This window comes from Copadichromis virginalis, linkage group LG20 (assembly GCF_057382275.1).
Source record: "Copadichromis virginalis isolate Kocher_CV1m ecotype Utaka linkage group LG20, C_Virginalis_male_GT1.1, whole genome shotgun sequence".
Lineage (NCBI taxonomy): Eukaryota > Metazoa > Chordata > Actinopteri > Cichliformes > Cichlidae > Copadichromis > Copadichromis virginalis.
Window position 1 is genome coordinate 16,292,985 of NC_140637.1, and position 24,907 is coordinate 16,317,891.

The window sequence follows — 24,907 nt, forward strand, 5'->3', positions numbered from 1 at the left end:
TTATTAGCAACTCACTGAGAAAAGTTTGTGGGTTCTTTCAACACATCACATTCGATCGGGGACCCCAGTTTACATCCTGCATTTGGAGAGAGTTCTATGCCATTGTCGGTGCCAAGGTTAGTCTTTCCTCTGGCGTCTATCTGCACATTAACAGGAAAACCAAACGAGCCAACCAGGAGTTAGAAGCACTGTCCACCTGGAGCAAGCAGCTATCCTGGATCAACAACACAGTACCGTGACGTCTTTGGCTATGGTGTCTCTACATTTAACATCTATCAACCTCCTCTGTTTCCACCAACTGAAGCTGAGAGTTCTGTCTCTTCTGTGCAGCAGCATCTGGTTAGCTGTTGGCACCTGGAAGGCCACTTAGGCTGCTCTCCGCAGGACAATGAACCAAAATACGCACATTGCTGACTTGCTGACGCCAGGTTTCTGACCAGCCTACTGACCTGGTCAGAAAGTTTGTTTTTCCACAAAAGATGTTCCACTCAGAACAGAACCCAAAAAAATATTACAGTTGCTTATTAACCCTTTGAAACTGAGGCCTTGAATAATCCTTTGTCAGTAGTTTTACACTTCTTATTTAATATGAGGATACACAAAGTTTTCCATCTGTCCCAATTGAACCCCCACAACCCAAATTTCAAAATTTCTTTGCGAGCACTAATTTGCATGACATATTTCATTGATATAATTTCTCACATGCACACGTCTTCCTGCCCTACTGACATAATCCCTCTTAAATGTATTAAACATTTAGCTATAATTTCCTATAAACCCCTCTTGAGATTCCACTGCTTTAGATCATTACAGACCAATTTACAAACTGCCATTCATTTAAAAAAAATCTTTGCAACTGGGTTTGTTGCTCTTAATTGTACAGCTGGTTTTCATCACACAAGGTTTGTAAAAAATATTAAAGACTTACACAAGAAGCTCTTTTTTGCTGTCTTTGGGCTGAAACTTGACCTTGAAGCTGGTGGTGGTGACCTCACCGGGGTATTTCCTGTCCTCCAAGTTCTCTTGGTCCTCTTCCTCACCTTCAGATGAGGTATATGAGGGAGCTGTGTACTCCACCTAAAGCAAGGTAAGACATAAGGTGCTTGTAGCAAGGACCCAGGCTGCCAGACAGTTTTTCCCAAATGTGAATTTTTTTTATTTGTGCAAACAATTTAGGAGACAGTCTGCTCCATGCTCTCACGGCTTCCTGCCAAACAATAACCGAAAGGGAGGAATCCCGTTGAGGCCTGGGGCACCTCCTGCACTGTAAACAACAGAGGGGTTGGTGGGGTGGCTGAAGAAGAATTTAAAATTCATGTTTCGTGCAGTTCTTTTAGTGTACAAGACATGAACAGAGGCCCCTGGCCAGTCAGTATCTCTTTTGGGATGCTGGTTAACCAACTCCGGACACTCCAGGCAGGACATGTGCCATCGGCGCACATAATCCGCCTGGAAAATCATTTTCCACGGCTTCTTCTTTCGTGCGAGTGTTATGAATCACTTAATAAATCCATCAATTTTAATCACTTGGTCAAAGGCTGAGCATAGGATGTCATCGCAAGACTGTTATAATAGGAAATCGTGTGTGGAGTGAATTACTAGAGGCAGCGGGGCCTCAAGTGAAGTACCTGCCATCTCCTCCTCCCCAGAGTCAGCATCAGATGACCCGCATCACCAGTGAGCACAGACACTACACACCGCTAAAGGTCGTGAATGCATCCCTCATACTGCCCCAAAAGGTTAATAAACCCTGGCCAATCTGTCCCCAGAATTAAGGGATGTGTCTGGTGCGAGCTAACTGCAGCCTTTACTCCATGCATTTTTTCACCTGTATTTAATTTGATTGATTGATTGATCATACTTTGTTCATCACGAGGGAAATTGGGTTAAGGCAGCCAGCCATGCCAGCGCCATCTTACCCTTCCGACCATACATACATTACACAAAGATCATATGGGAAAGACAGGTCAGAGAGGTATAACAATGGTAAATACACAACATGAAGAAATACGAGGAGAAAAAAGAACTCCCCCCAGACTGAGCTCCAACAGGGAGATCAGTTTGAGAACAGAAAAAAAACAACACCTCAGCGCCTACAAAAAGCACATGACTATCAATACACTATAGAAACACGAGACAAGCAACAGGGGAGGGTAAAGGGTAATAGAGAGCCGGTGTAAACAGCGCATCCGGTCCTGCAGTATGTCTGCGTTGGTCCAGTCGACCGCTATCTTCCCCGGGAGGGGACAAGCATCGAAGGCGTTTGGAAAGGGAGGGGGGATGAGTGTGTATCAGTGTATGTGTATGTGTGTGTGTGTCCAGAGTTCAGCTGAGACAGTGTCCTTCGCCCTGCCAGGCTAAGTAAACAGTCTTCCAGCCAACCCAGGTGGCCTTGCATAGGGGAGGAACAGTCTAAGCACCGTCTGTTATCAGGGTGTTTTTGTTCAGCTCCAGCCTTGAGATCACAGCTGGTGCTGAAGTGGTAGCCGCATGAAGTGATGGTGGCTTTTACTTTAGTGCGAACAACTCTTATTCTGAGTGCTTCTCCAAGGTGTAATCCAATTTGCGCTCAGAGGTCTTATTCTGAGTGTTCACGGCAGCTGCAAGCTTCTCCAAGATCTTATCCGTGCTGCACTCAATGAGCCCATTTTGAGAACTCACGCCTCGTCCCATCGTTTCAATCCCAGCGGGCAGCCTTGTGGGGGTTTGAACAGCCGGTTTCGCTTTCTTAATTCTTCGATAAGCCAGGGCCAAGCCAGCTCCGATCAGCAAGAACCCTGTTATCATGGTTCCGAATAGATAGATATCTTCAGCGTCTTCGATCGACAGTCCCGCCAGGCACACAACCCTCGAGTAATGCCACCCGTCCATCAAGTATCCAGCAGGGAAAGTACCTCCAGGACACTCAGGCTCACCCGAGCCCAGACTTCTCATTGAGAAAAGGGTGTCAATTGCATTCAGGGACCAGTTGATCAAATCCATAATTCCTCTCTGTGAGAGACTGTTCCAGGGAAAAGTAATACAAAAAACACAAGACTAGACAAGGACACAAGAGGCCAAGCAGGGAAGCTAAGGGAGAGGAGGAGAGGAGAGGAGAAAAGTGTCACGGTCCTGGGTCGGTGACCCAGCGCTTTTAGTTTGTTATCATTTTTTAGATGATTGTTTAGGTTCTGTGTTATATTCGGTCTGCCTCTGAGTCTGCGTCTGTATCTGTCTGTCTATGGTGTCACCCCATCTGTTTGTGAATCTGTCTGTTTAGTTCAATGTCTTGTCTGGTTCCATGTGTCTGAGTTTCCTGTTTTATTGTGAAGGTCCGTGTCGTATGTGAGTGTGATCAGGTTACGTTTCCCCTGTCCCGTCAGCCCAGATTCCTCCCAGCTGTGTTGCCCTCCTGTCTCTCACCCCCTGATTACTGGTGTGTGTATTTAAGCCCTGTGTGTTTTCCTGCCTGTTGCCGGTTCGTCTGTGTTCCTCCGTGTCAGTCTGTGTTATTCGGTGTCCAGCTCGTCTCTCTGCCTCTCATCCCCTTTTGTATCATCTCAGGTTTGTCATTTAGCTTTCCCAGTTCAGGTCTTTAGTTTTGTCTTCCCTCTTGCCTGTTTGCCTTCTCACCCCTGTATAAATAAACTCACCGGCATCTTATCCACTGCCTGCATCTTGGGTCCTTCTTCTAACTCCACACGGCTCGCCTCGGCAGCCGTGACAGTACGAACCGGCCACTATGGACCCAGCAGCATTCAACCCGCCCAAGGAGCTCCGGGAGGACATTGTTTACTCCGTGGACAAATTAATTAACGCGTGGCTGGAGCACGAGGGGAGAGAATTTCGCCAAGCCGTGGCTAATCGGCTACAGCGCTTGGTTTCTGGTCTCCCCTGGCTGCTCAGCTCACTTCACCCGCTCGCACAGAATTTCATTCTGAATGGACTCCGTCTTCACCCCCCGGCTGTTACCACCCACCCTGCAACTCATGCTTCACTGCCCGGCCCGTCAACCCAGCCTTCAAGGGGGAAACGGCGCTCACGCTGCCGACGCTCCTCGCCACAGTCGGACCTGGGGATTTCCGAGCGGGCAGCTGTGGTGAGTGGACAGGACAGTATTATTGGTCTGAACTGTTTACTCAGGGGTGATGTTCTGTACGGCACAGGACAAAAACTGTTTATGGCCTGAAGCTCAGTTAGCCGCCCGGCCAGAAGCTCAGTTAGCCGCCCGGCCAGAAGCTCAGTTAGCCGCCCGGCCAGAAGCTCAGTTAGCCGCCCGGCCAGAAGCCCAGTCGCCACCTCCGCCACATTCAGCCTCACAATCCATAGCTCAATTACAGCCACAGCCAGACTTATTACAAACCCTGTTACAATCCATGGCCCAGTCAGTAGCCCGGTTGGCAGAAGAATCATTAGCTTTATCCTCAGTTCAGCCTCCTGTTCAGCAGCCACCAGCCCTGCATCCTGTGTCAGTTGCTCCACCACCTGTTCAGCCATCACCTTCACCTACTCCTCCTGTACAGCAAGCCATGTCAGTCCAACCCATAACGGACAGTTCAACAACTTCGTACTCTAAGCAGAGAGACAAACCCAATAACAATGGAAACATTCCTCAAGAGCTGGCCAGTTCTGAGACTGAGACACACTCCAGGGCCTCCCGAGAGGCTGGGTTTCAGCCCCCAGCTGACTCTGGACCCCTGGAGGTTAAGAAGCCAGCTGAGGACTATACCGGACTGTCGCTGCCTGAGCTGAGTCACTGCTCAGTGCAGCTGCAGTCTGTTTTATGTTTGCCAGAGGCCCGTGTGCCTGCTGGTTCTGTTGCGTCCCTGCCAGAGGCCCGTGTGCCTGCTGGTTCTGTTGCATTCCTGCCAGAGGCCCGTGTGCCTGCTGGTTCTGTTCCGTCTCTGCCAGGGGTCTCCGCACCTGCTGGTTCCGTTCTGTGTGTGCCAGGGGCTCCGGTGCCCACTGGTTCTGAGACTGTTTTTGCTGGGTGGCCCGAGGAGCCCGTCCAGCATCCGGCCTCGTCAGCTGGGGGGCCCGAGGACCCCGTCCAGCCATCAGCTGCAGTCTCATCACCAGCTGCAGTCTCATCACCCTCGCCCGCTGCAGTCTCAGCTTCAGCTTCAGCATCCTCATCAGCTGCTTCGCCCGGTCCAGCCTCCGCTTCTGCTTCAGCCTCGCCCGGTCCAGCCTCTGTGTCTTCATCCTCATCAGCCTCGCCTGGTCCAGCCTCCGTGTCTTCATCCTCATCAGCCTCGCCGGGTCCAGCCTCCGTGTCTTCATCCTCATCAGCCTCGCCGGGTCCAGCCTCCGTGTCTTCATCCTCATCAGCCTCGCCGGGTCCAGCCTCCGTGTCTTCATCCTCATCAGCCTCGCCGGGTCCAGCCTCCGTGTCTTCATCCTCATCAGCATCGCCGGGTCCAGCCTCTGCTTCCGCCTCGTCTGGTCCAGCCTCTGCTTCCGCCTCGTCTGGTCCAGCCTCTGCTTCCGCCTCGTCTGGTCCAGCCTCTGCTGGTCCAGCCTCTGCTTCGCCTGGGGCTGCAGGGGCCACGCAGCCTTCAGGTCCCTTACTACCACCTCCACATCGTCGGTCATCTGCCAGGCCGCTTGTTGGGCATCTCCGCCACCGTGGACGCCCTCCTGAACGCCGCCACTGCCTTCCGCGTGGCCGGCCTCCGGACTTGTTTCCACGCCGCTGTTGCCGTCCGCACGGTCGGCCCCCAGAACTGTTTCCACGCCGCTGTTGCCGTCCGCACGGTCGGCCCCCAGAACTGTTTCCACGCCGCTGTTGCCGTCCGCACGGTCGGCCCCCAGGACTGTTTCCACGCCACTGCCTACCACGTGGCCGGCATCCAGACCTGCCCCGCTGCCATTCGCATGGTCGGCCTCCTGAACTTGACCATCTGGGCCTTTTTGGACTCTGTCCCTCCGTCCTGGGCCCCCTCCGTCCGCCCTGGTCGGGTCCTTTTCTGTTTTGTTTTGGTCGGTTTTTGTGTTTCTGCTGGGCTGTCTGGAGCCAGCCCTTGAGGGGGGGTACTGTCATGGTCCTGGGTCGGTGACCCAGCGCTTTTGGTTTGTTATCATTTTTTAGATGATTGTTTAGGTTCTGTGTTATATTCGGTCTGCCTCTGAGTCTGCGTCTGTATCTGTCTGTCTATGGTGTCACCCCATCTGTTTGTAAATCTGTCTGTTTAGTTCAATGTCTTGTCTGGTTCCATGTGTCTGAGTTTCCTGTTTTATTGTGAAGGTCCGTGTCGTATGTGAGTGTGATCAGGTTACGTTTCCCCTGTCCCGTCAGCCCAGATTCCTCCCAGCTGTGTTGCCCTCCTGTCTCTCACCCCCTGATTACTGGTGTGTGTATTTAAGCCCTGTGTGTTTTCCTGCCTGTTGCCGGTTCGTCTGTGTTCCTCCGTGTCAGTCTGTGTTATTCGGTGTCCAGCTCGTCTCTCTGCCTCTCATCCCCTTTTGTATCATCTCAGGTTTGTCATTTAGCTTTCCCAGTTCAGGTCTTTAGTTTTGTCTTCCCTCTTGCCTGTTTGCCTTCTCACCCCTGTATAAATAAACTCACCGGCATCTTATCCACTGCCTGCATCTTGGGTCCTTCTTCTAACTCCACACGGCTCGCCTCGGCAGCTGTGACAAAAAGTGCGACTGCCTTCGTCAAGAGCAAGAGAGCAGCAGCACTATGGCCTATTCGTGATGTTCAGGTGAAAGTCAGCCCAAGCAACCAGACATTCGACTACACTTGTCCCATGCTTGGAATGATCCCGCAGCTTATCTAGGAGATGGCGATGCACCACTGCCTGCTCCCGGTGCACAGCTACCAGGTCAGCCAGCAACTGGGTTAGCACCTCCACTGGCTGAAAAGAAGTGACTGTAGCAAGGACCCAGGCCGGCAGGACGTTCTTCCTGCGTGTGAAGGTCTTTTTTTTAATTTGTGCAAACAGCTTATAAGACAGTCCGCTGCATAATTTCTACAGCCCACTCTCTCTGCAGCTCAGTGATCCTCTCCCCTTAGGTCCAGGGATCCTACTGAAGTAGGGAGCCATGACCAGGTGATGGAGAACAGATATGTGGGGCAGCTTCACCGCTCCCCTGCAGCTGAGCCACAAACCATGCCACCTTATTAGACCACCACCCAATGTAAGGGTAATTGAACAGTACTACTTGTTCCCTAAATCATTTTTTATGGTTCTGTAATGGTTAATCCACCATGTGCATCACTTTAATCAAACCAACAATTTAAAGCTAAAATATAATTATTTCTGTTATCAATGAACTTTCTAATGTATTATTTTTCAAGAAAGGAGAAAAAGCAGTAAAGTACATTATTGTTTTTTGATTAAGATGTCAAATTGAAAATATTTACTGGCGTTCCAAATTAAATTTTTAATGGTTTAATATGACACTAATAATAATTTACGACTTCAATCTTGACAGATTTCTAAAGTATTTGTGTTTTTCTTGTTTTTATTGCAGGTGCTCTAATACATTTATTAAGAACTGTAGGTTCCCAACAAATCAGCTCTGATTCGCTTTCATTTTCTCTAGCTGTCCTCATTTACAGTAGATCTCTACTTACCTCTTCGTGGTCTTCTTCTTTGACACCACCCATTTTGGTGAAGTCAAGTGGGCCTTCCCACTCTTGCTGAGTTTGGCCCTGAGATGCAATGGCTCCCACATGTTGAGAGGAAGAAGACAAAGAAGATGAAGGCTCTGGAGACTGTACTCCCTCCCGCTTGGTCTTCTTCATGCTAAGGTCCAAGGTGCCATTCTCATCCACCTCAATATCCGCCTCCTAAGTGAGGACACAGTGTGCAAATGTAGTGACTGCAAACTCAAAGAGCACGAGTTTCATACACTGTTCATTGTTAGGCTATTTTAAACCGTAGTTTTAAAAAAGAAGCTTGCGTCTAAATGAAATTCACTGTGCATCACCTTGGTGCAGGGCTCCCTGGTCTTGGTGCTGAGTGTCTCTGGTCTCTCCCAGCAGCGGGTGGACAGGTTGAGAATAGCTGTTGCTGCCATGTGGGCTGCCTCTGCATCTTGGCTATAGTCATAACCGCTGGAGGACAAGGTGCTCATAGAAAAGCTTCCTGACATGCTGTGACTGGGGGAGGATGCCTTGGGGAATAATTTAGCTGCGTACAAGTGGAACAAAATGATTTCCTTGAGACATGAAATTGGGAGGAGATTACTGCATATTCTACGACTATATGAGTGCAACATATGTACTAGTTCAGGTTTGCTTTTAGTTATAGCAGAACCTCATACAATTTTATACAGAGCTTGGCAAGTGAAAAAAACAAACTTATGTATAAATTATTTAAAAAAGTAAAACATTTTATACAAAAACATACAGTTATTAATACAAATTTATAGACGTTACTGACAAAAATTGTTTTTTGGTATAATGTCATTTATTGATCAGAATAATTGTAGAATGACATATTCCATTTGGATATAACTCAGGTGGTTCTCTGCCCCTATAATCTCAGGACTGCGCCTTAAGTTGCTTCTGATACAGGTGTCACGCATGGCAGCTCTGCCTCTTTAGCATGTGAGTGTGAATGGAAAACATTATAAAAGCCCTTTGCAGAACCTAGCTATGTTTGAAAGGTGGTATAAAAAATGTGAATAAGACCATTTCACATAGAATGGTTAGCACTGTCACCTCGCAGCAAAAAGACTCCTGGTCTAAACCAGGAACCAAATGAGGCCTTCATATGTGGAGTTTGCACGTTTTCCCTGTGCCTGGCATCTTCCAGGTAGTTCGGCTTCCTCCCACAGTTCAACTGATAGGTTACCTTGTGCTTGATGGATGTGAGGAGGGTAAATGTATAACAGAATTAGAATTTTTCCCCATCTGTCTCTCTTCTCATGTTTGGTGTGTGTCTTCTTGTTTCTGTGTTTGGTTTCTTTTAATTGTTTTAATGTTTTACTTTGTAGCTTAGTTTTCTTTTGTATCATGTGTTACTTTTACTTATTCACTGTCACCTGTATTGCATTGTGATGGCTGCAGTTACAGCCACACAGTGGTAATGTCCACCAAACATCAATGTTACAACAGAGGCTTACACATAACACTACATTTACATTTTTCTTCCTTTAGATATAGGATTTCATTTACAGGGTAATAAAGAATTGGTTTTGGTTTAGAATTAATTCATTTATATACTCACATAATACTGTATTTTAAAATAAGTGAGGATATTTTAGTTTACACTGTTATGTATGTATGATTTAATCTTTCTTCTGTTTTCTTTACCTCAGTGACAGCTGCTGGGGTCCCTTGGTTGATGAGCTAAGAGGTGGAAAAGGGGCAGAGCAAGCTTATATGGAGAACTGCAAATTGGGTCATACCACAATTCTGGATCATGGGGGGGAAATGGAATTTGTTATGTTAGTCTCAGTTGGGTTTTTGTGTGTTTTATCCCTTTTTTTGTTTTTGTGGGCTGATCAGCCACTATTTAAGTTTCCACTTGTCTGTTTAGGTAGGTCAGTTTGTTTCAGTTGTTGTAGTGCTTGTGTAGTTTTGTTACTTTGACCTCTTTTATGGGCCCAACATTTAGATTTTTCTGTGTAGTTTAACCGAGTTTGTTTTGGGGTTGAATAAAAAAACTTTTTTGGATGTTAACCTGTACCTGACTTTCCTTCACTGCTCGGTCCATCATGCATCCTTAATTTGGGTCATCATTTCCAGCCTTAACTACATAATCTTTTTCTTTTTGTATTATTCTGTGTTTAAATTGTTTGGAGATTGCAGGAGTGCTTGGTTCTAAAATATATTCAAGAATAAGACAGTGAAGGAAAGTGCTTAATGCTTATCAGATTCACCAAGTTTTTTTCTTTGGTATCTTTAAAGGAGATAAATATTGCCTTTGTCATTTGAAATATCTCATTTAAGCCTTCATCTACTTGTAATATGGATGTATTATAACACTGCAATTGATCAGAAGATACCAAACAAATAACAATTTGCACAGAGGGAATGCGGTTCACAAACAGTGCCATAGAGAGTTTATGTTAAAACCATAACGATACCTTGGAGTAAAAATTGACACAGCTCTTAAAATGGACAAATAGGTAAATGCAGTGGTGAGAAAAAGCTTTTTTCAGCTGAGGCAGCTCTCTAAAGTAAAACCTTTTATTTCTTTTTGTGACTAGGAGAGAGTTTTACATGCATTTGTGACCACTCGGCTTGATTATTGTAATGGACTTTATATTGGTGTTGATCAGGCTTCACTATCACGCTTGCAAATGGTCCAGAATGCTGCAGCTTGTCTGTTGACAGGGACATGCAAACGTGAGCACATTACCCCTGTTCTTGCCTCTTTACACTTGGTTGCCTGTCCATTTTAGAATTCATTTAAAAATTTTATTGTTTGCTTTTAAAGTTTTAAATGTCCTGGCTCCTTCTTACCTGTCAGACCTTCTACACCAATACAGTCCACAAAGGTCTCCCAGATCAACTGACCAGTCACTCCTTGCTGTCCCCATGCCGAGACTGAAACACTGGGGGGACCCAAATTATGGAATAAACTGCCCCTCCATATTAGGCTGGCCCCAACACTTGAAATGTTTAAATCACTTTTAAAAATACACTTTTTTTCAAAGGCTTTTTAGGAGTTGTACCAGAGTCAGCTTGTAGTCAGTTTTAGTCAGCTGTTGGTCACTCTTAATCTTTTTATTTTGTTAATCTTATTCATTGTATATCTTATTGTCTATTTTACTCATGTTTTAATATTTAATATATATACTGATTTATTTTTATCTTCTTTTTCATTTATGTATTTATTTTATTGTTATTTATATTTATTTCTTTGTCTGCTTAATGTATGTTTTTTAACTGCTGTCTCTGTTTTATTATTGGAAAGCACTTTGGTCAACTTTGTTGTTTTTAAAGTGCTATATAAATAAAGTTGGATTGGATTGGTTATAAAAAGCCTGTAAGTTGTTAAGAAATAAAAGCAAAGTGAAATTGTGTCTTACTTTTGAAGGCTTTGGGTGATGTTTCAGCAGTGCTAGGTGTCTTTGGAATGAGCGTACGCTTTCCAAAAACCTGACCATCAAAGCTTGCATAGTCAAAAGACACCTTGGAGTATTTCTCCAGCTCCTTGGCCAGGTTTGCTCGAGGTGTAGTGGTCACCGTGTTGGGCCGGTAGCTGCCATACTGAGGGATCTCCAGCTGTTTGACAAAACACATGGGCCTAAAAAAAGAGCCCTGATTTAGGTACTGATACTTTAACATTGTATGAATCAATTAGTTGAAAATTTTTCTTGCATGTCTCACCTGAGCACTCTGTCAGAATTGGAAGAGGGTTCACTGGCTGAAGCCTGTAAATGAACCTGTTTGTCCTGGTTCTTGTTCAGCTTAGCAGCTGCGGCAATGGGGCAGCCGGACAGACTGATGGGGAGGCATGCCAATGATATTGCATTTAAAGAAATAAAATGCTCATCAATAGAAACTCACTGAATTGCTGGGAAAGCAGTGTAAGCAGATGTGAGCACAATGAAATGTTATGCAGTATTATTTTGCAAATGTGTGTGTGTGTGTGTGTGTGTGTGTGTGTGTGTGTGTGTGTGTGTGTGTGCAATCAGATCTAGGATCTTTAACACTAAACTATTTAAAAAAAAACATCAGAATACAAGCCTCTTTTTACAAGTTCTTTTCTATGAAGTAGTGACAGTCAATTTCTGTTTCATATACTGTTGTAAAAAGTGTTCAGAGTGTATCGAGTGCTTTATTAACCTGCGATGTGTGTTGCGGTTGCTGTTAACATGGCCTTGGCCTGTGCAGCCAGGAGTAGGACACTTCAAGACGTTCTCATGCATGGCCAGGACTACAGACACACAGCAAGTGCAAACTCAGGTCAGTGCATTTATCTTGCATTAGGTGGTTTCACAGCAGTAACAGTAGTAATGTACGTGTACACCTGTATGAGCTAGAAAAGGACAAGTGGCAAAGATACAGAATTTACAGCAGTAGTGGAAGTAAGAGTAATGGTAAAGCTGGTAGAGTTAATAATAATATTTACAACCTGAATTCCAAAAAAGTTAAAAGCCTATGTAAAATAGTTGACTTAATATGCTGAGGATGTGACGTCTAATGCTGTGGAACACCTCACAACTAATAAACAAACATACAGGTCAGGGAAAAAAAAGCACCCCAAAAGTAAAGATAGGGATTCACCCATCTGTGAAAACCTATGATGATATTGTATTCCGAAATAACATTACTAAATATAAATTTGCAGGATGCTACCTAGAATTTGGTGATTTTATTATCTAGTCAATTCAGTGTTGGCCAGTCATATAGCACCAATCACCTTAAGGCACTTTAAATCGCAAGGTAAACACCCTACAATATTAGGGACACTTTTTTAGAAACAGGTTTGTGTGTTAGCATTATTGGTCAGTATTTATTAATCATGGTGATAATTCAAAGTGCACACATTTGAATGTTGGTCAATGAAGTTAATGGTAAGCTATACTTACTCTCTGGAGGGATTCTGTCTTTGTGAGGACATCCAGACAGACTGCGATGATGGGGATACAGCCCAGTCACATGACCCGTCCCATCACACCCTGGCGTTGGACACTTGACTTCCTTTTTTTCTGGAATTTTATTTAGATAGTGATCACCTACTTTCTATGCAAACACGTTCACATTTGACTTTGCTGTTTCTTACCTTTGCTGTAGTGAGTGGTGCGGCGGGCTACAGCAGCAGCCTCTGAGCTCTTGCTGGATGATGTGTATGGTTGGTAGTCCAGGGAGCTCCGGCTCTCCTGGCCTTCCTTCACTTCCTCCGCCTTCAGAGCAATAGCCTGCTCCAGCAGCCCCAGGTTCCCCCGAGTCATATCCCAGTTCTCTGAGTCGTCTGTTATTCCCGAGCCCTCTGAGACACGATCCTGCTCCTCTCCTTCCTCTTCTTCCTCCTCCTCCTCCTCTTCCTCCTCTTCATCTTCATCATCATCATCATCATCATCCTCAGAGCGGACCTCTATAACCACTGTTGTTGGAGAGGCTTTACTGGAGTCTTGGTCCTCCTCTTCCTCCCCCAGGATCTCACTGTCTTCCTTCTCTTGTCTGTGATCCTCCCCCTCTCTCTCCCCTTCCTGTTCTTCATCCTCTTCTTCCTCAGTCATGGGAGTACAGATCTTTTCTTCCCTGAGTGACACCTCAGTTTCAGATCCCTGAGTGCGTGGACTCAAAGTGTAAGGAGTGTCAACCTCTTGGAGGACCTCCCTGTCTGTTCCATCCTCCTCTTCTTCTTCTTCCTCTTCTTCCTCTTCTTCCTCTTCTTCGACCTCTTCTTCATCAGCTTCCCTCTTATGCTGCTTTGACTCTTTGGCCAGATGGCCGTAATCACCACTTGAATACTGATGATCTGAGTTTTTCTGGCTTATCACTTGTCTTTCTATTACCCTCTCTTCTACAATATTCTCAGGACTTTTTTGCTGTCCATTTTCTTCCTGTTCTTCTGCTTCTTCCGCCTCCTTTGTTTCTTTTAGATCAGGAATGCCTGTTAGCTCTGCGGGTTCCGCAGATGGCTGATTCTTTGTCATCAGACAAGCATCCTTCACATCCTTTGTCTCTGTTTCCTCCTGCTGAAGGTCATCAGCAGGTTTTACTTCCTCACCAGCTTTCTCACTCACAGTTTTGTTCTCAGCCTTTGCACTGATGTGTTTGTTCATGTCAAGGTCAGCTGAAGGACACACTGCTGTTACTTTTGTCACCTGTGAGGCCTCTGCTGTGGAGTTCAAAGTACAGATAAATGTCATTGCCACAGATTGTTTTGTCTGTGTCATCTCACAAAAACAAGCATTGTGACTGATCTTGCAGGTGACTTGATGTGATTTGTTTAGCAAGAGTGAAGTGAAGCATGCAAACCAAACTGTAGACCAAAGTCAACTGTTCTGGAAGTTGGCTTTGGTCTACACTCATGCCAAACTCTCCGCTATCTTGAAACGGTTCTGTTCGTCACAGTCACTGAAATACTGATTATGTTTTTTAATGTCCTTGTTTTTATACAAAGCTCATTTCTGTGACACTGGATTACATATGCTTTAATGTGTCTATATTTCAACTACAAAATGGAAACTCGGATCAGTTTCAGGTTGAAGTAAGGAATTACAACTACATGTACCTTTATCAATATTTTTCAAAGTCTACAATGTTACTTTTATGTAAGTAGGCATTACATTTTAAGATCTACTTCACCCACATCAGAGTAACATCAGAGTTGACAGTGACAGAAATTGTAATTTTGTGTCTGTACACCACAAACAAGATTGATGTTAACAAAGGTCTTGCGCTATCTGTTTAGGAACTTTTATGCACAGCCCCTCCATTTTCAGAGGCTTTACAGTTTATTATTCCATAACAAATTACAACAATAAAAGATCTGAAAAACCATTCAATGAGAAGGTGTGTCCAAACTTTTGACTAGGAAATAAGTATTTGATCCCCCATCAATCTGCAAGATTTCTGGCTCCCATTTATATTTTATACAGGTAACAAGCTGACATTTGGAGCCTTTTCAACTCGTTACCTGTATAAAAGACAGCTGTCCATAGAAGCAATCAATCGATCCAGATTCCAAACTCTGCACCATGGCCAAGACCAGAGTTTTCCATGGATGTCAGGGACACGATTGTGGACCTACACAAGGCTGGAATGGACTACAAGACCATTGCCAAGCAGTTGGGTGAGAAGGTGACAACAGTTGGCGCGATTATTCGCATATGGGAGAATGATAAAATAACTGCCAGTCTCCCTCGGTCTGGAGCTCCACACAAGATCTCACCTCGTGGAGTTTATGAGAATAAGAACGGTGAGGAATCAGGCCAGAACTACTCAAACTTTGAAGTTTGTCACGAAATATCTCAATGTTTCAAAAGAGGACTTGGTGAAGGTGTTGTGGTCAAATGAGACCAAAACCGAGCTATTTGGCATCAACTCAACTTGCCATGTTTGGAGGAGGAAGAATGCTGTCAATGACTCCAAGAATATTATCCCCACCGTCAAACATGGAGGTAGAAACATGCTTTGAGGGTGTTTTTCTGCCAAGGGGACAGAACAACTGTATCACATCAAAGGGAGGATGGATGGGGCCATGTACCATCAAATCTTGGGTGAGAACCACCTTCCTTTAGCCAGGGTATTGAAAATGGGTCGTGGGTGAGTATTCCAGCATGACAATGATCCAAAACACACAACCAAGGCAACAAAGGATTGGCTCAAGACGAAGCATATTAAGGTCTTGGAGTGGCCTAGTCAGTCTCCAATCCCACAGAAAATCTGTGGAGGGAGCTGAATGTTAGAGTTGCCAAACATCAGCCATGAAACATTAATGACTTGGAGAGGATCTGCAAAGAGGAGTGGGACAAAATCCCCCCTGAGATGTGTGCAAAACTTGTGGCCAGCTACAAGACACGTCTGACTTCTCCAGTTACCAAAAAAGATTTTGCTACAAAGTACTAAACCACGTTTTGCAAAGGGATCAAATATTTATTTCCTTCATGAAGATGCAAATTAAGTTGTACTTTTTTCAAATCCATTTTTCTGGATTTTTTGGTTATTGTTCTGTCTCTTACTTTACTTTACTTTACTTTACTTTACTTTACTTTACTTTACTTTATTGATTTCAAAGGCTGTTGGTAGTCCCCCGAACACGTTTTAAAACCAGAGCGGTGGCCCCAAGGTTGTGGAATTCTCTCCCTCCATCTTTAGACTAGTTTTTAATTAGATTTGTGCTGTATATTTGATTGTACTGTTTTATGTTTATCTGTTTTATATTATTGTGAAGCACTTTGTGGTTTTTATCCTGTGAAGAGTACTATATAAATCAATAAAGTAAAGTCTCTCATTGTTCAAATAAACCTGCCATTGAAATTATAGACTGACCATTTCTTTGGTAGTGGGAAAAGTTACAAAATCAGCAGGGGTTCAAATAATTGTTTTCCCTGACTGTACATACTTAAAATAACTATGTATACAGGAGCCAGTTTTGCTTGGCGGGTAAGGAGGCAACTGCTCTAGTTTGGATTTACTCACGTTTTATTGACTCTGGCCTGCTTGTTGTTTTGGCCTTCTTGTCCTTGTTTTCTTCATCCCCTTCATTCTCTTTCTGCTCCTCCTCTTCCTCTTCTGCTGTGTCACTGTCTGCAGTCAACCCTCCATCTGCTGCATGTTTAGCAGACTGATTCTTTCTCTTGGGAGCGGACTGGTTCTCCCCGGCCTCAGCCTCCTCCAGCTTCCTTTTCTTCACAATTGGGCAACCAAGTATGCTGAAAAGAGAAACATGGTTACTGATGTGTATAATGTCAGAAAGAAACCTAACAAGTAATTAGTGTTCTGTCACATACTATATTGAGGTGTGTGAGCAACACTGGAGAGTCTAGATACTACTAGCAACAAAGTTTTTTCCTTCAGGTACTCTGGCTTCCTCTCGCAGTCCAAAGTCATGCTTGCTAGATTAATTCGTAATTCTAACTCGGTTTTAATTGTGAATACAAGTTAGAGAAGGTGCTTAATCCCTAGCGCTTTATGTTTGATAGTGTGATAGTTTTGAGCTAATGTTTGTTTATGCCATAGTTCCAAGGTCATTGACCCAGCGTTTTGTGTTTAGTGAACTTATTTGGGGATTTGTTCTGTGAAGACTTTCTAATTTTGTTTATCATAATATTTCTAGTCTCAGTCGTTGTGTCCTTGGGCAAGACACTTCACCCGTTGCCTACTGGTGGTGGTCAGAGGGCCTGGTGGCGCCAGTGTCCGGCAGCCTCGCCTCTGTCAGTGCGCCCCAGGGTGGCTGTGGCTACAATGTAGCTTGCCATCACCAGTGTGTGAATGTGTGTGTGAATGGGTGGATGACTGGATATGTAAAGCGCTTTGGGGTCCTTAGGGACTAGTAAAGCGCTATATAAATACAGGCCATTTACCATTTAGTAATTCTGTCATAGTCCTGTTTTTTTTTTATTTTTGTCTAAACTCTTAATTAAAAATGTTAGTTTTAGTTTTAGGTCAAGTATATTCAGTTTATGTTTTGAGTCCCTTGAATTTTTGCCTCCCTTTTCTCCTGTGCCCTTGTCTTGTCTGTGTTTAGTCCTCAGTCAGTCAGTCTTGTTTCAGTGTTTACCTTTCTGTTTCTATGTCAAATCTGTGTTTCTGTTGCCATGTCTAGTTTATATATGAATCTGTTGCCTGCTCAGTTAGTTCCTGTTTTATTTTGATAGTTCCTTGTCTCTTGTTGTGTTGGTATAGTGGTAAAGCTACACACACCTTTGGAGCGATGTCTGCAGCCTGTGCGCAGCTCAGACGCAAGCATTTCGCTGCATGTTATACTGTGAATGTGACAAAAAAAAATGAATTGAAAGTACACTATGTTCAGTTTTGCTTCCCCTGTCTATTTAGTCAGATTCAGTTCAGCTGTGCTCTTCAGGTGTCTCCACTTTGCCCATTTGCTTTTTTGTATTTAAACCCTCTGTATTGCTTGTTGCATCATCCCTCATGCTTCTCCTGTGTAGTCCTCTGCTTTACGTGTCCTGGTTCAGTTCTGACCTGGCTCTCTGTTTATCTCTCTTCCTTGTAGGTTACAAATAATAAAAGTTAAAGGCTTTCACGTCCTGTCTCCTGTATCTTGCACGTTGATGCCAAAACCTGGCTTCAGCACAGCAACACATGACAGAATATTTGGCTAGACAGAGCTCTGGCTTTTTGTCATCCTGACTACATTGCGAAAAAATACAAATAATGGTCACGGGTAGGGATGGGTATTGATAAGATTTTCACGATTCTGATTCCATTTTCAACTCTTTAACGATTCGATTCTTTATCGATTCTTTTATCGATTCTTTTTAAAAAAGGAGAACACTAAGGTTGATTAGCTTAGAACTTTGTTTTATATCTTCTCTATATCTTCAGGAGTAACATGGCCTTACAAACCCAACAGTGAGATCTTAAGAGATCCACAGCCTACGGCTCTTCAATGGGGTGTCACAGGGTCCCCAGGAAAAACAATTATAAATGTAAAATAATAAAATAAATATTCTTCTGTAGCAATAACAAAGTACAACATAAATGATTCAGTAGCAATTACCCAAGAATATCCAGTAATGTCCCTGCCTACAATTAAACACATTCACTTACTGAAAATCGGGGGCATCTGCTGGCAAATGAGTGCAAGCCTTTGACCACAACCTTAGTCACTGCTTGGTGACATTCGTCTATCCTGGCCTGAAAGGAGACGCTACCGGTAGACAGCAGTGAGAACTGCCAGCATCTGAGCCAGCCAGACTCTGTCTCTCTCATCATGGTAACCTAAATGCACAGTAATGGCAGGTTTTGTAATAAGGCAGATCGCGTATTCGTAGTGTTTCCTCCCTTAAATTAAATATCTACTTTTCAAGTATTGCAAGTTGCCCTGTTGTCATCCGTTCTCATAAAATATAATCAAACTTTTGAGCGTTAGGCGCCGTGTTTCCTGCCAGGTAAATGACGCTCTGCAACGTGGTGACGTCATTCGGGGCGACTGGAATCGATAAGGGAATCGTTTGCAAAACTGGCAAACAATTCCAAGGAATTGAAACAGTGGGAACCGGTTCTCAACAAGAACTGGTTTTCGATACCCATCCCTAGTCACAGGGCCTCAGACCCAGGGTTTGAGTTTCTCTGTGGGTGTGTGATTCTCTGTCTAAGTAAAACAAGTAAAACATGGGGCTTTTTAAAATCGTTCCTCATCTTGTGAAGGCTAAATGGTAAATGGTAAATGGCCTGTATTTATATAGCGCTTTACTAGTCCCTAAGGACTCCAAAGCGCTTTACATATCCAGTCATCCACCCATTCACACACACATTCACACACTGGTGATGGCAAGCTACATTGTAGCCACAGCCACCCTGGGGCGCACTGACAGAGGCTAGTCTTCACAGATCGGATGAGCCTCCATTTTGCCCACTTTGGTGTTATTCTAAGATTTTTCCACAATTTGCATTTTTTTTCCTGAATGATGAACTTTGCCTATTTTTACTTCTGAGAAGCACTGCCTCGCTAAGATGCTGTTTTCACAGTAAGTGATGTTACTGACCTGCTGCCAAGTAACCTAATTGGTTGCAAAATGTTCCTCTAGGTGTTTCTTTTTTAGTACCACTTACTTTTCCAGCCTTTTGTTGTGCTCTTCCAGTGTTTTTAAGATGCGTTGCTGACATCGAAATTCAAAATGAGGTTATATTTTTCATGAAATAGTAACGTTTAAACATTTGTTTTCTATATTGTATTATGAATAAAATATGAATATATGAGCTCTACAAATCATTGCCTTCTTTTATTTTCCTCTTACACAGTGTGCCAATTTTTTTTTTAAATTGGGATTTTACTTGCATTTTTTCACCTTGCTCTCTGTCATTTTGTGGAAAATGCACATGAACCTGCTGACATCAGCTCTGCAACAGTTTGTAATACAGTTAGTGAAAAACAATAGTTTGTCAGTGCAGCAATATCATCAAATATGCTTGGCAAGTTGAATCAAAACAGTGGAGCTCAAAATAAGAAGAACAGAATACGACAGCACGAGTTCCAAGACTTGGTGACATGTAGTTTGTGTTTTTGTAAAGAACTGAAGCATTGTTACCATTTATGTATTGAATGTATGCATTCATACTGTAATATGTGTGTGTAACATACCTAGAAGGGCTTTCTAAAATGAATGTGCTTGTTTGGTATGATAACCCTGTCTAGCCAGTCTATGAGGACCTGTGGTCAGTGTGTTTTCCTCATTTCTTCCATTGTTATATACATTAGGGTACAGTTACGTCAGCATGGCTAAACCTGGTTTAGGTTTACGGTTGTCTAGTTGAAGAAGATGGCATGAGTTTATAGCATAAGCTTAAATAAATATGCCTGTTACCCCCAACCTCTGACTAGGGTTGCTGTCCATGGTGCTGATGAGAAGCCGAAATGATGCTACTGATAGTTACTATTATAACTATATGATTCTATTTATTCACTGTATTCATTGTGTGTGTGTGTGTGTGTGTGTGTGTGTGTGTGTGTGTGTGTGTGTGTGTGTGTGTGTGTGTGTGAGAGAGAGAGAGAGAGTGTGAGAGAGAGAGAGAGAGAGAGAGAGAGAGAGAGAGAGAGAGAGAGGGAGAGCGTGCAAGACTGAGAGAGAGGGGTTTTTTTTGCTCGGCATGTCCTAGGGGTAAGGACCAAAAACATGGCACCAGAGCCTGTCACTGATTTGTTACACCTAAGCTTTCATATACACACTATGTACTAGGCAGCATACAGTCTTTTATGATGACTGACTGATTTCTTATATATATTTAACAATCTTACCTCCTGTGTCGTGAGTACCTTCCACTGACATGGCCTTTACCATCACATCCAGGAGTGGGACAACTGCTACTGACACACATCAAGTCAAAAGAAATACAATTTTTTTACACACATTATGTATATATATATATATATATATATATATATATATATATATATATATATATATAATTTATAACTTTTTATGCTGAGTTATAAACTCGTTTACCTTAAGTCTTGCTTCATTTCTTGTGCCACCAGTTCTGATGAAACAGGAAGACATGTTAGATACTGATATAACAATAATTTGGCTTTAACTGAAGTGAAAACTCTGAGCGTATTATCTTGTGAGCTCTGCTTATAGTCGACATGATTTGCTTACTGTAAGAGATAGATGGCATCTTCTCCATTACAATGTAAGTTGGAGAATTAGAGGACATCTTGTCCCACAGAGTGACGAGATGTACTATTATATTTTTACACATAGCATGCCAATTTTTTGTTTCGGTGTCAATATTTAAGATTATATGCAGGTTAATGACACATGATAATTTAAAATACTAATGCACAACAAGCATTTGTCACAAATGATAATGGTTTGGAGAGAGTTCTATCCTTCAGCATGCATGGCACAGGAAAAATTGTTAAAATGTGTTTGGTAAGTGCTGAGAACTGCTCTGAGGAGTGTGCCAAGGCAAATGAAAAAAACAAGATAATGATAAAAGAAGAAGAGATAAAAGTGACCATCTGCTTATTATCAGCACACAGTTCAATGCCAGCATCCATAGGAAGCCTGCACCCTATGAGTAGACCACAGGGTATGTGGTGGCTGTAGCTCAGGTGGTAGAGCAGGTCACCTGCTGATTGGAAGGTTTTTGGTTTGATCCCTGTCGCCCCCAGTCTGCATGCACGATACTAACCCCAAGTTGCTCTCTGATGCATTCACTTGAGAATGTATGTGCTAGTTAGCTTCTTTTTTTCTAAAAAGCATAGAAGAAGGTCTTGTGTGAATGGGCATGAATGGGTGAATGTGACATGTTGTATAAAGCGCTTTGAGTGCTCCGGGAGAGTAGAAAAGTGCTATGTAAGAATCAGTCCATTTACAACAGTAAAGATACGTCCAAGCAACACTCCAAAAACGAATTTCATCTACAACAGCTACAGCTGTCTTGACTACTGTTGTAAGTAGGAAGGTCTGGTAAGCAAGTGTGTTAGTGCTTTCTCAGTACTCCACCCTCTTTGTCATGGTGAAAATGATAAGAGCTTTATGCAAACTATAGCGTTCATTTCAACATTTTTTTAATGTATTAGAAATTTTATTTGTGTGTGTGGGTGTGTATATACTGACCCCGGATGCCTTTGGAGCGGGTTCGTGTTCGTGTCTCTGTAGTGTCTTGACTCATCTAAGTAACAGAGGGACATGAGTAACATTCACAAGTGAGGAAGTGTAGACAGACAGTCAGACAGACAGACAGGCAGGCAGACAGATAGGTACATTGTCACTGAGGCTTGTCCTCTCTGGTTGACTGGTTCTGTACTGGTCCACCGCGGGCTCAGAGTCTGAACTTTGAACTCATTTTTGCTGGCTAAAACACACAAAACACACAACACCACCTTACAGTCAGCTAGTGTTGTAGGACAACTATGTTATACACTATATTAAGCTGCTTGCTTATATTCTAACTAAAGATCTTTAATCTTTCTCTTGTGAATCCCACAATTTTATGGAGGTAGAAATGTGAAAACTCTACTTTTCTAAAAGAAAATCTTTCCAAAGGTACCAGAAAATGTGTATTTTGGAGAAATATGTGGGTGCACATGGGTCTAGTATACTGTACATGCTCAGACAGCAATGTAGCATGTCACTGGGAACACCAAACATTAGCTGTTGCTGTTGTGTGTTGTATGTTTATATAGTGAGCGAATTCCACATCCAAACAGATTTGACCAAAATCTGTATTTTGATTCTCATATCAGAAAACATCAAAATCAAATGTAGACAAATATATTTCTTACGTAATGATTTACTGCTATCTATTTAGCTTTGGAAAGATGAGCTTGAATTATTTCAACGGTCTTGTTGCAGATTGAGCCACTTTTCTTGGCTAAAGTTAAAAATCATTGGACGGCAAGAACAATACAAATATCCATTAGTTCAAAAGTATGACTAAATTATTTCGTGAGGGGGGAGCCCCGTTTTGACACTTACAGTATCCAATGCAGACATGTTGTGTGAGCGTACAGTCTAACTATTCAAATATTCCATCAGTAAACAGATGGACTTTCTGATCAATGCTCGTGATTTTGGAGCTCAAAGTAAAGCAGGCTACGTCCTAGAAGGCAGTCGACAGCAGTCAGCTGTAGACGTGACAGATCGGGATTTCAGGATGACTAAAGTTTCAGGTGACCTCATCCTGCTGAAAGCTTTTTTTCACGTTGACAGCAATTGACAAAAAGAGAAATGAGAACACAGAATGAGCTACAGGCCGATCGGCTGAGCACCACCAGGCCTGCGGCCGGCGGAGGACGGGCTGTTCCCGTTTCGGGCTCTCACTTCTGGGGCCGCCAAAGAACCGCCGGAAACGCCGAGCGGCCCATAATAATAATCGGATGAAAAGGCAGATCTCCAATGATTCTCCGTGGAAGGAAACGAGTTAAAAACATGGAAACCTAAATACGTCCTCGCTTCATCCGCACCGCTCGGCACCAAATCCAGCGTCACAGTCTGCAGCCGAGGCCTCACAACATCCACGCATACGCTGCTCTTTGTCACGCAGACACAGCTCGGCCTTACCTTACGCTCAGACTACTGCCCTCCCCTCCCCCCTCGCAGACACATCTCCGGGCAGAAGGACGTTCCGGTAACGCTCCAACGACTACGAGCCCGAAAGAAGTGCGGAGCCAAGCCGGACACAGGGGGCCGAGTCTGCGAGGCGGCAGCAGCAAACCGAGCCGTTCAGCACCCCGGACAGAGACTGCCGACTCTCCAGCACCACGGACAGAAACCCCGCTGCAGTGCCTCCTGCAGGAGCCCAGGAGAGCTGCAACCGGCCCACCGGGGCTGGGCTCCCCCCTCGGCCGGCCGCGAAGTGCCGGAGGCAGCCAGTATTTAAAGAGCCAGAGCCAGCAGCGACGACACGCTCCTCTCAGTCCCCGCGCAGCTGAGGCTGCAGCACTCCTCTGACAGAACTGCATTCTGCTGGACATTGTTAGCTGCAGAACTCAGCTCACAGACATCAGAGACAAAGATTTTGTTCTCCCTTAGTCTTGAAACAGACCTCATTGCTTCATTCATTGCTGATGAACTAGGTGCAAAGATCTATCAAGACCTGGGAAAATAAAATAAGACAAACAAGCAAACTCCAGTTTCCACAGTCCCAACGAGCTTGAAATTCAGTGTTTGACCACCTTTAATCTTTACACAGGCTGAACTCTCTTTTAGGAACACTTTCCTGTAACTTCTGTAAGTGTCTTCACAAATAGTTCTCAAGGGTTCTTGAACAACATTCAAAGCTCATCTCTGGGCCATATCGTTACATAATGGCAACATGTTAAATAAAAATATCAAATTTGATTAATCTCTACATAAGTCCTGTTGCCTCTGGTTTGCCATTTCTATCAGTTTCCTTCTTATTAATGGCTTCTTGATACGGTACAGTATACTTTATTGTCCCCTAAGACAAATTTTACAGAAATGTGTAAAGTGCTGTCACAGAAACTGCTTTTTAAAAGAGCCAATAAACATTAAAAGAAAGACTAAAGAAATACCAAATAGAAGTGGATCGATAATGACAAACCAAGCAGCTTAAAAGCAACCAATACTCCACAGAAAACCCCTGTGCTACACAAAGCTCTGATGTAAAAGCTTAATTGGTGTAGGGACAAATGAAACGTTAATGCTATTCAGCCACATTTTAGGACTCTACTTTCTGCCAGAAGCCAAGAGCTCATACTTAGGATGTGGAATAGAGCCCTGTGTGCCTGACTGAGTACAGACTGCTCATAAATGACTGAAGGGAGAGGTCTTCGGCCCTCGGCACTCTAAAATTCAATTTTGCCTGCACAGAGAAACTTTCATGATACTCGATGGTATCCCATGCCATGAAAGCCACTTTTCCTCTGAGACAACTTCTAATGAGTCTTCAGTGAACAACAGATTGGATGCATCTCTCAGGTCCTGTGTCAGGTCTTTGCTGGATCTTTTCCAGTTTTTGACTTTCAGATACTGTTCATCTGCTGTAGAGTTTTTAAAAACTCTAGCTTTCTCAGATGTTTTAGAGACTCCCTGCACACCGTTCTGAGATATGCCAAGTGTTCAACAAAAAGAAAATGGTCAAGCTAAGCCTGTTGATACAATTATTAATTAGTGCCTGTCAAATTGTGTTATCTTTGGCATTTTTCATAGATTTAACTCAAGAAATGGGGACAAATTCCTTGTTTTCATTACAGGCTGCCCAAAACAAAGTGTCTAAAGATATCACTGAAGATTGGTTCTTTGCTATGTTTTCTGTTATGTGTAGACAACACTTATTTATTCCTTTCCTGAATTTCCCATAATTTTCTGCCATTGTTTACGTCAATGTGTGTATACGAGTGTGTATGTTGGGTAG

The 24,907-nt window shown here is 43.6% G+C and overlaps 1 protein-coding gene across 7 annotated transcripts in view; it reads right to left on the bottom strand.

Moving 5' to 3' along the window:
* myt1a (myelin transcription factor 1a) overlaps positions 1-23,401 on the bottom strand; it is a 70,070-nt gene extending 46,669 nt beyond the window's left edge. For 2 of the 7 annotated variants that reach the window (XM_085443508.1, XM_085443503.1), the window contains exons 1-13: positions 23,092-23,400; positions 21,646-21,700; positions 20,527-20,560; positions 20,319-20,387; positions 16,040-16,272; positions 12,672-13,733; positions 12,478-12,597; positions 11,732-11,822; positions 11,273-11,386; positions 10,972-11,189; positions 7,918-8,120; positions 7,562-7,777; positions 929-1,077 (exon numbers count right to left, since the gene is read on the bottom strand). In XM_085443508.1, the coding sequence (XP_085299634.1) occupies positions 929-1,077; positions 7,562-7,777; positions 7,918-8,120; positions 10,972-11,189; positions 11,273-11,386; positions 11,732-11,822; positions 12,478-12,597; positions 12,672-13,733; positions 16,040-16,272; positions 20,319-20,387; positions 20,527-20,560; positions 21,646-21,700 (2,564 nt within the window). In that variant the 5' untranslated portion in view covers positions 23,092-23,400. Of the gene's footprint in view, positions 1-928; positions 1,078-7,561; positions 7,778-7,917; positions 8,121-10,971; positions 11,190-11,272; positions 11,387-11,731; positions 11,823-12,477; positions 12,598-12,671; positions 13,734-16,039; positions 16,273-20,318; positions 20,388-20,526; positions 20,561-21,645; positions 21,701-21,792; positions 21,884-23,091 lie in introns of those variants that run through there. The other 5 variants (XM_085443504.1, XM_085443510.1, XM_085443507.1 and 2 more) reach the window with 5 other exon arrangements.
* Between the last annotated feature and the right edge of the window lie 1,506 nt (positions 23,402-24,907).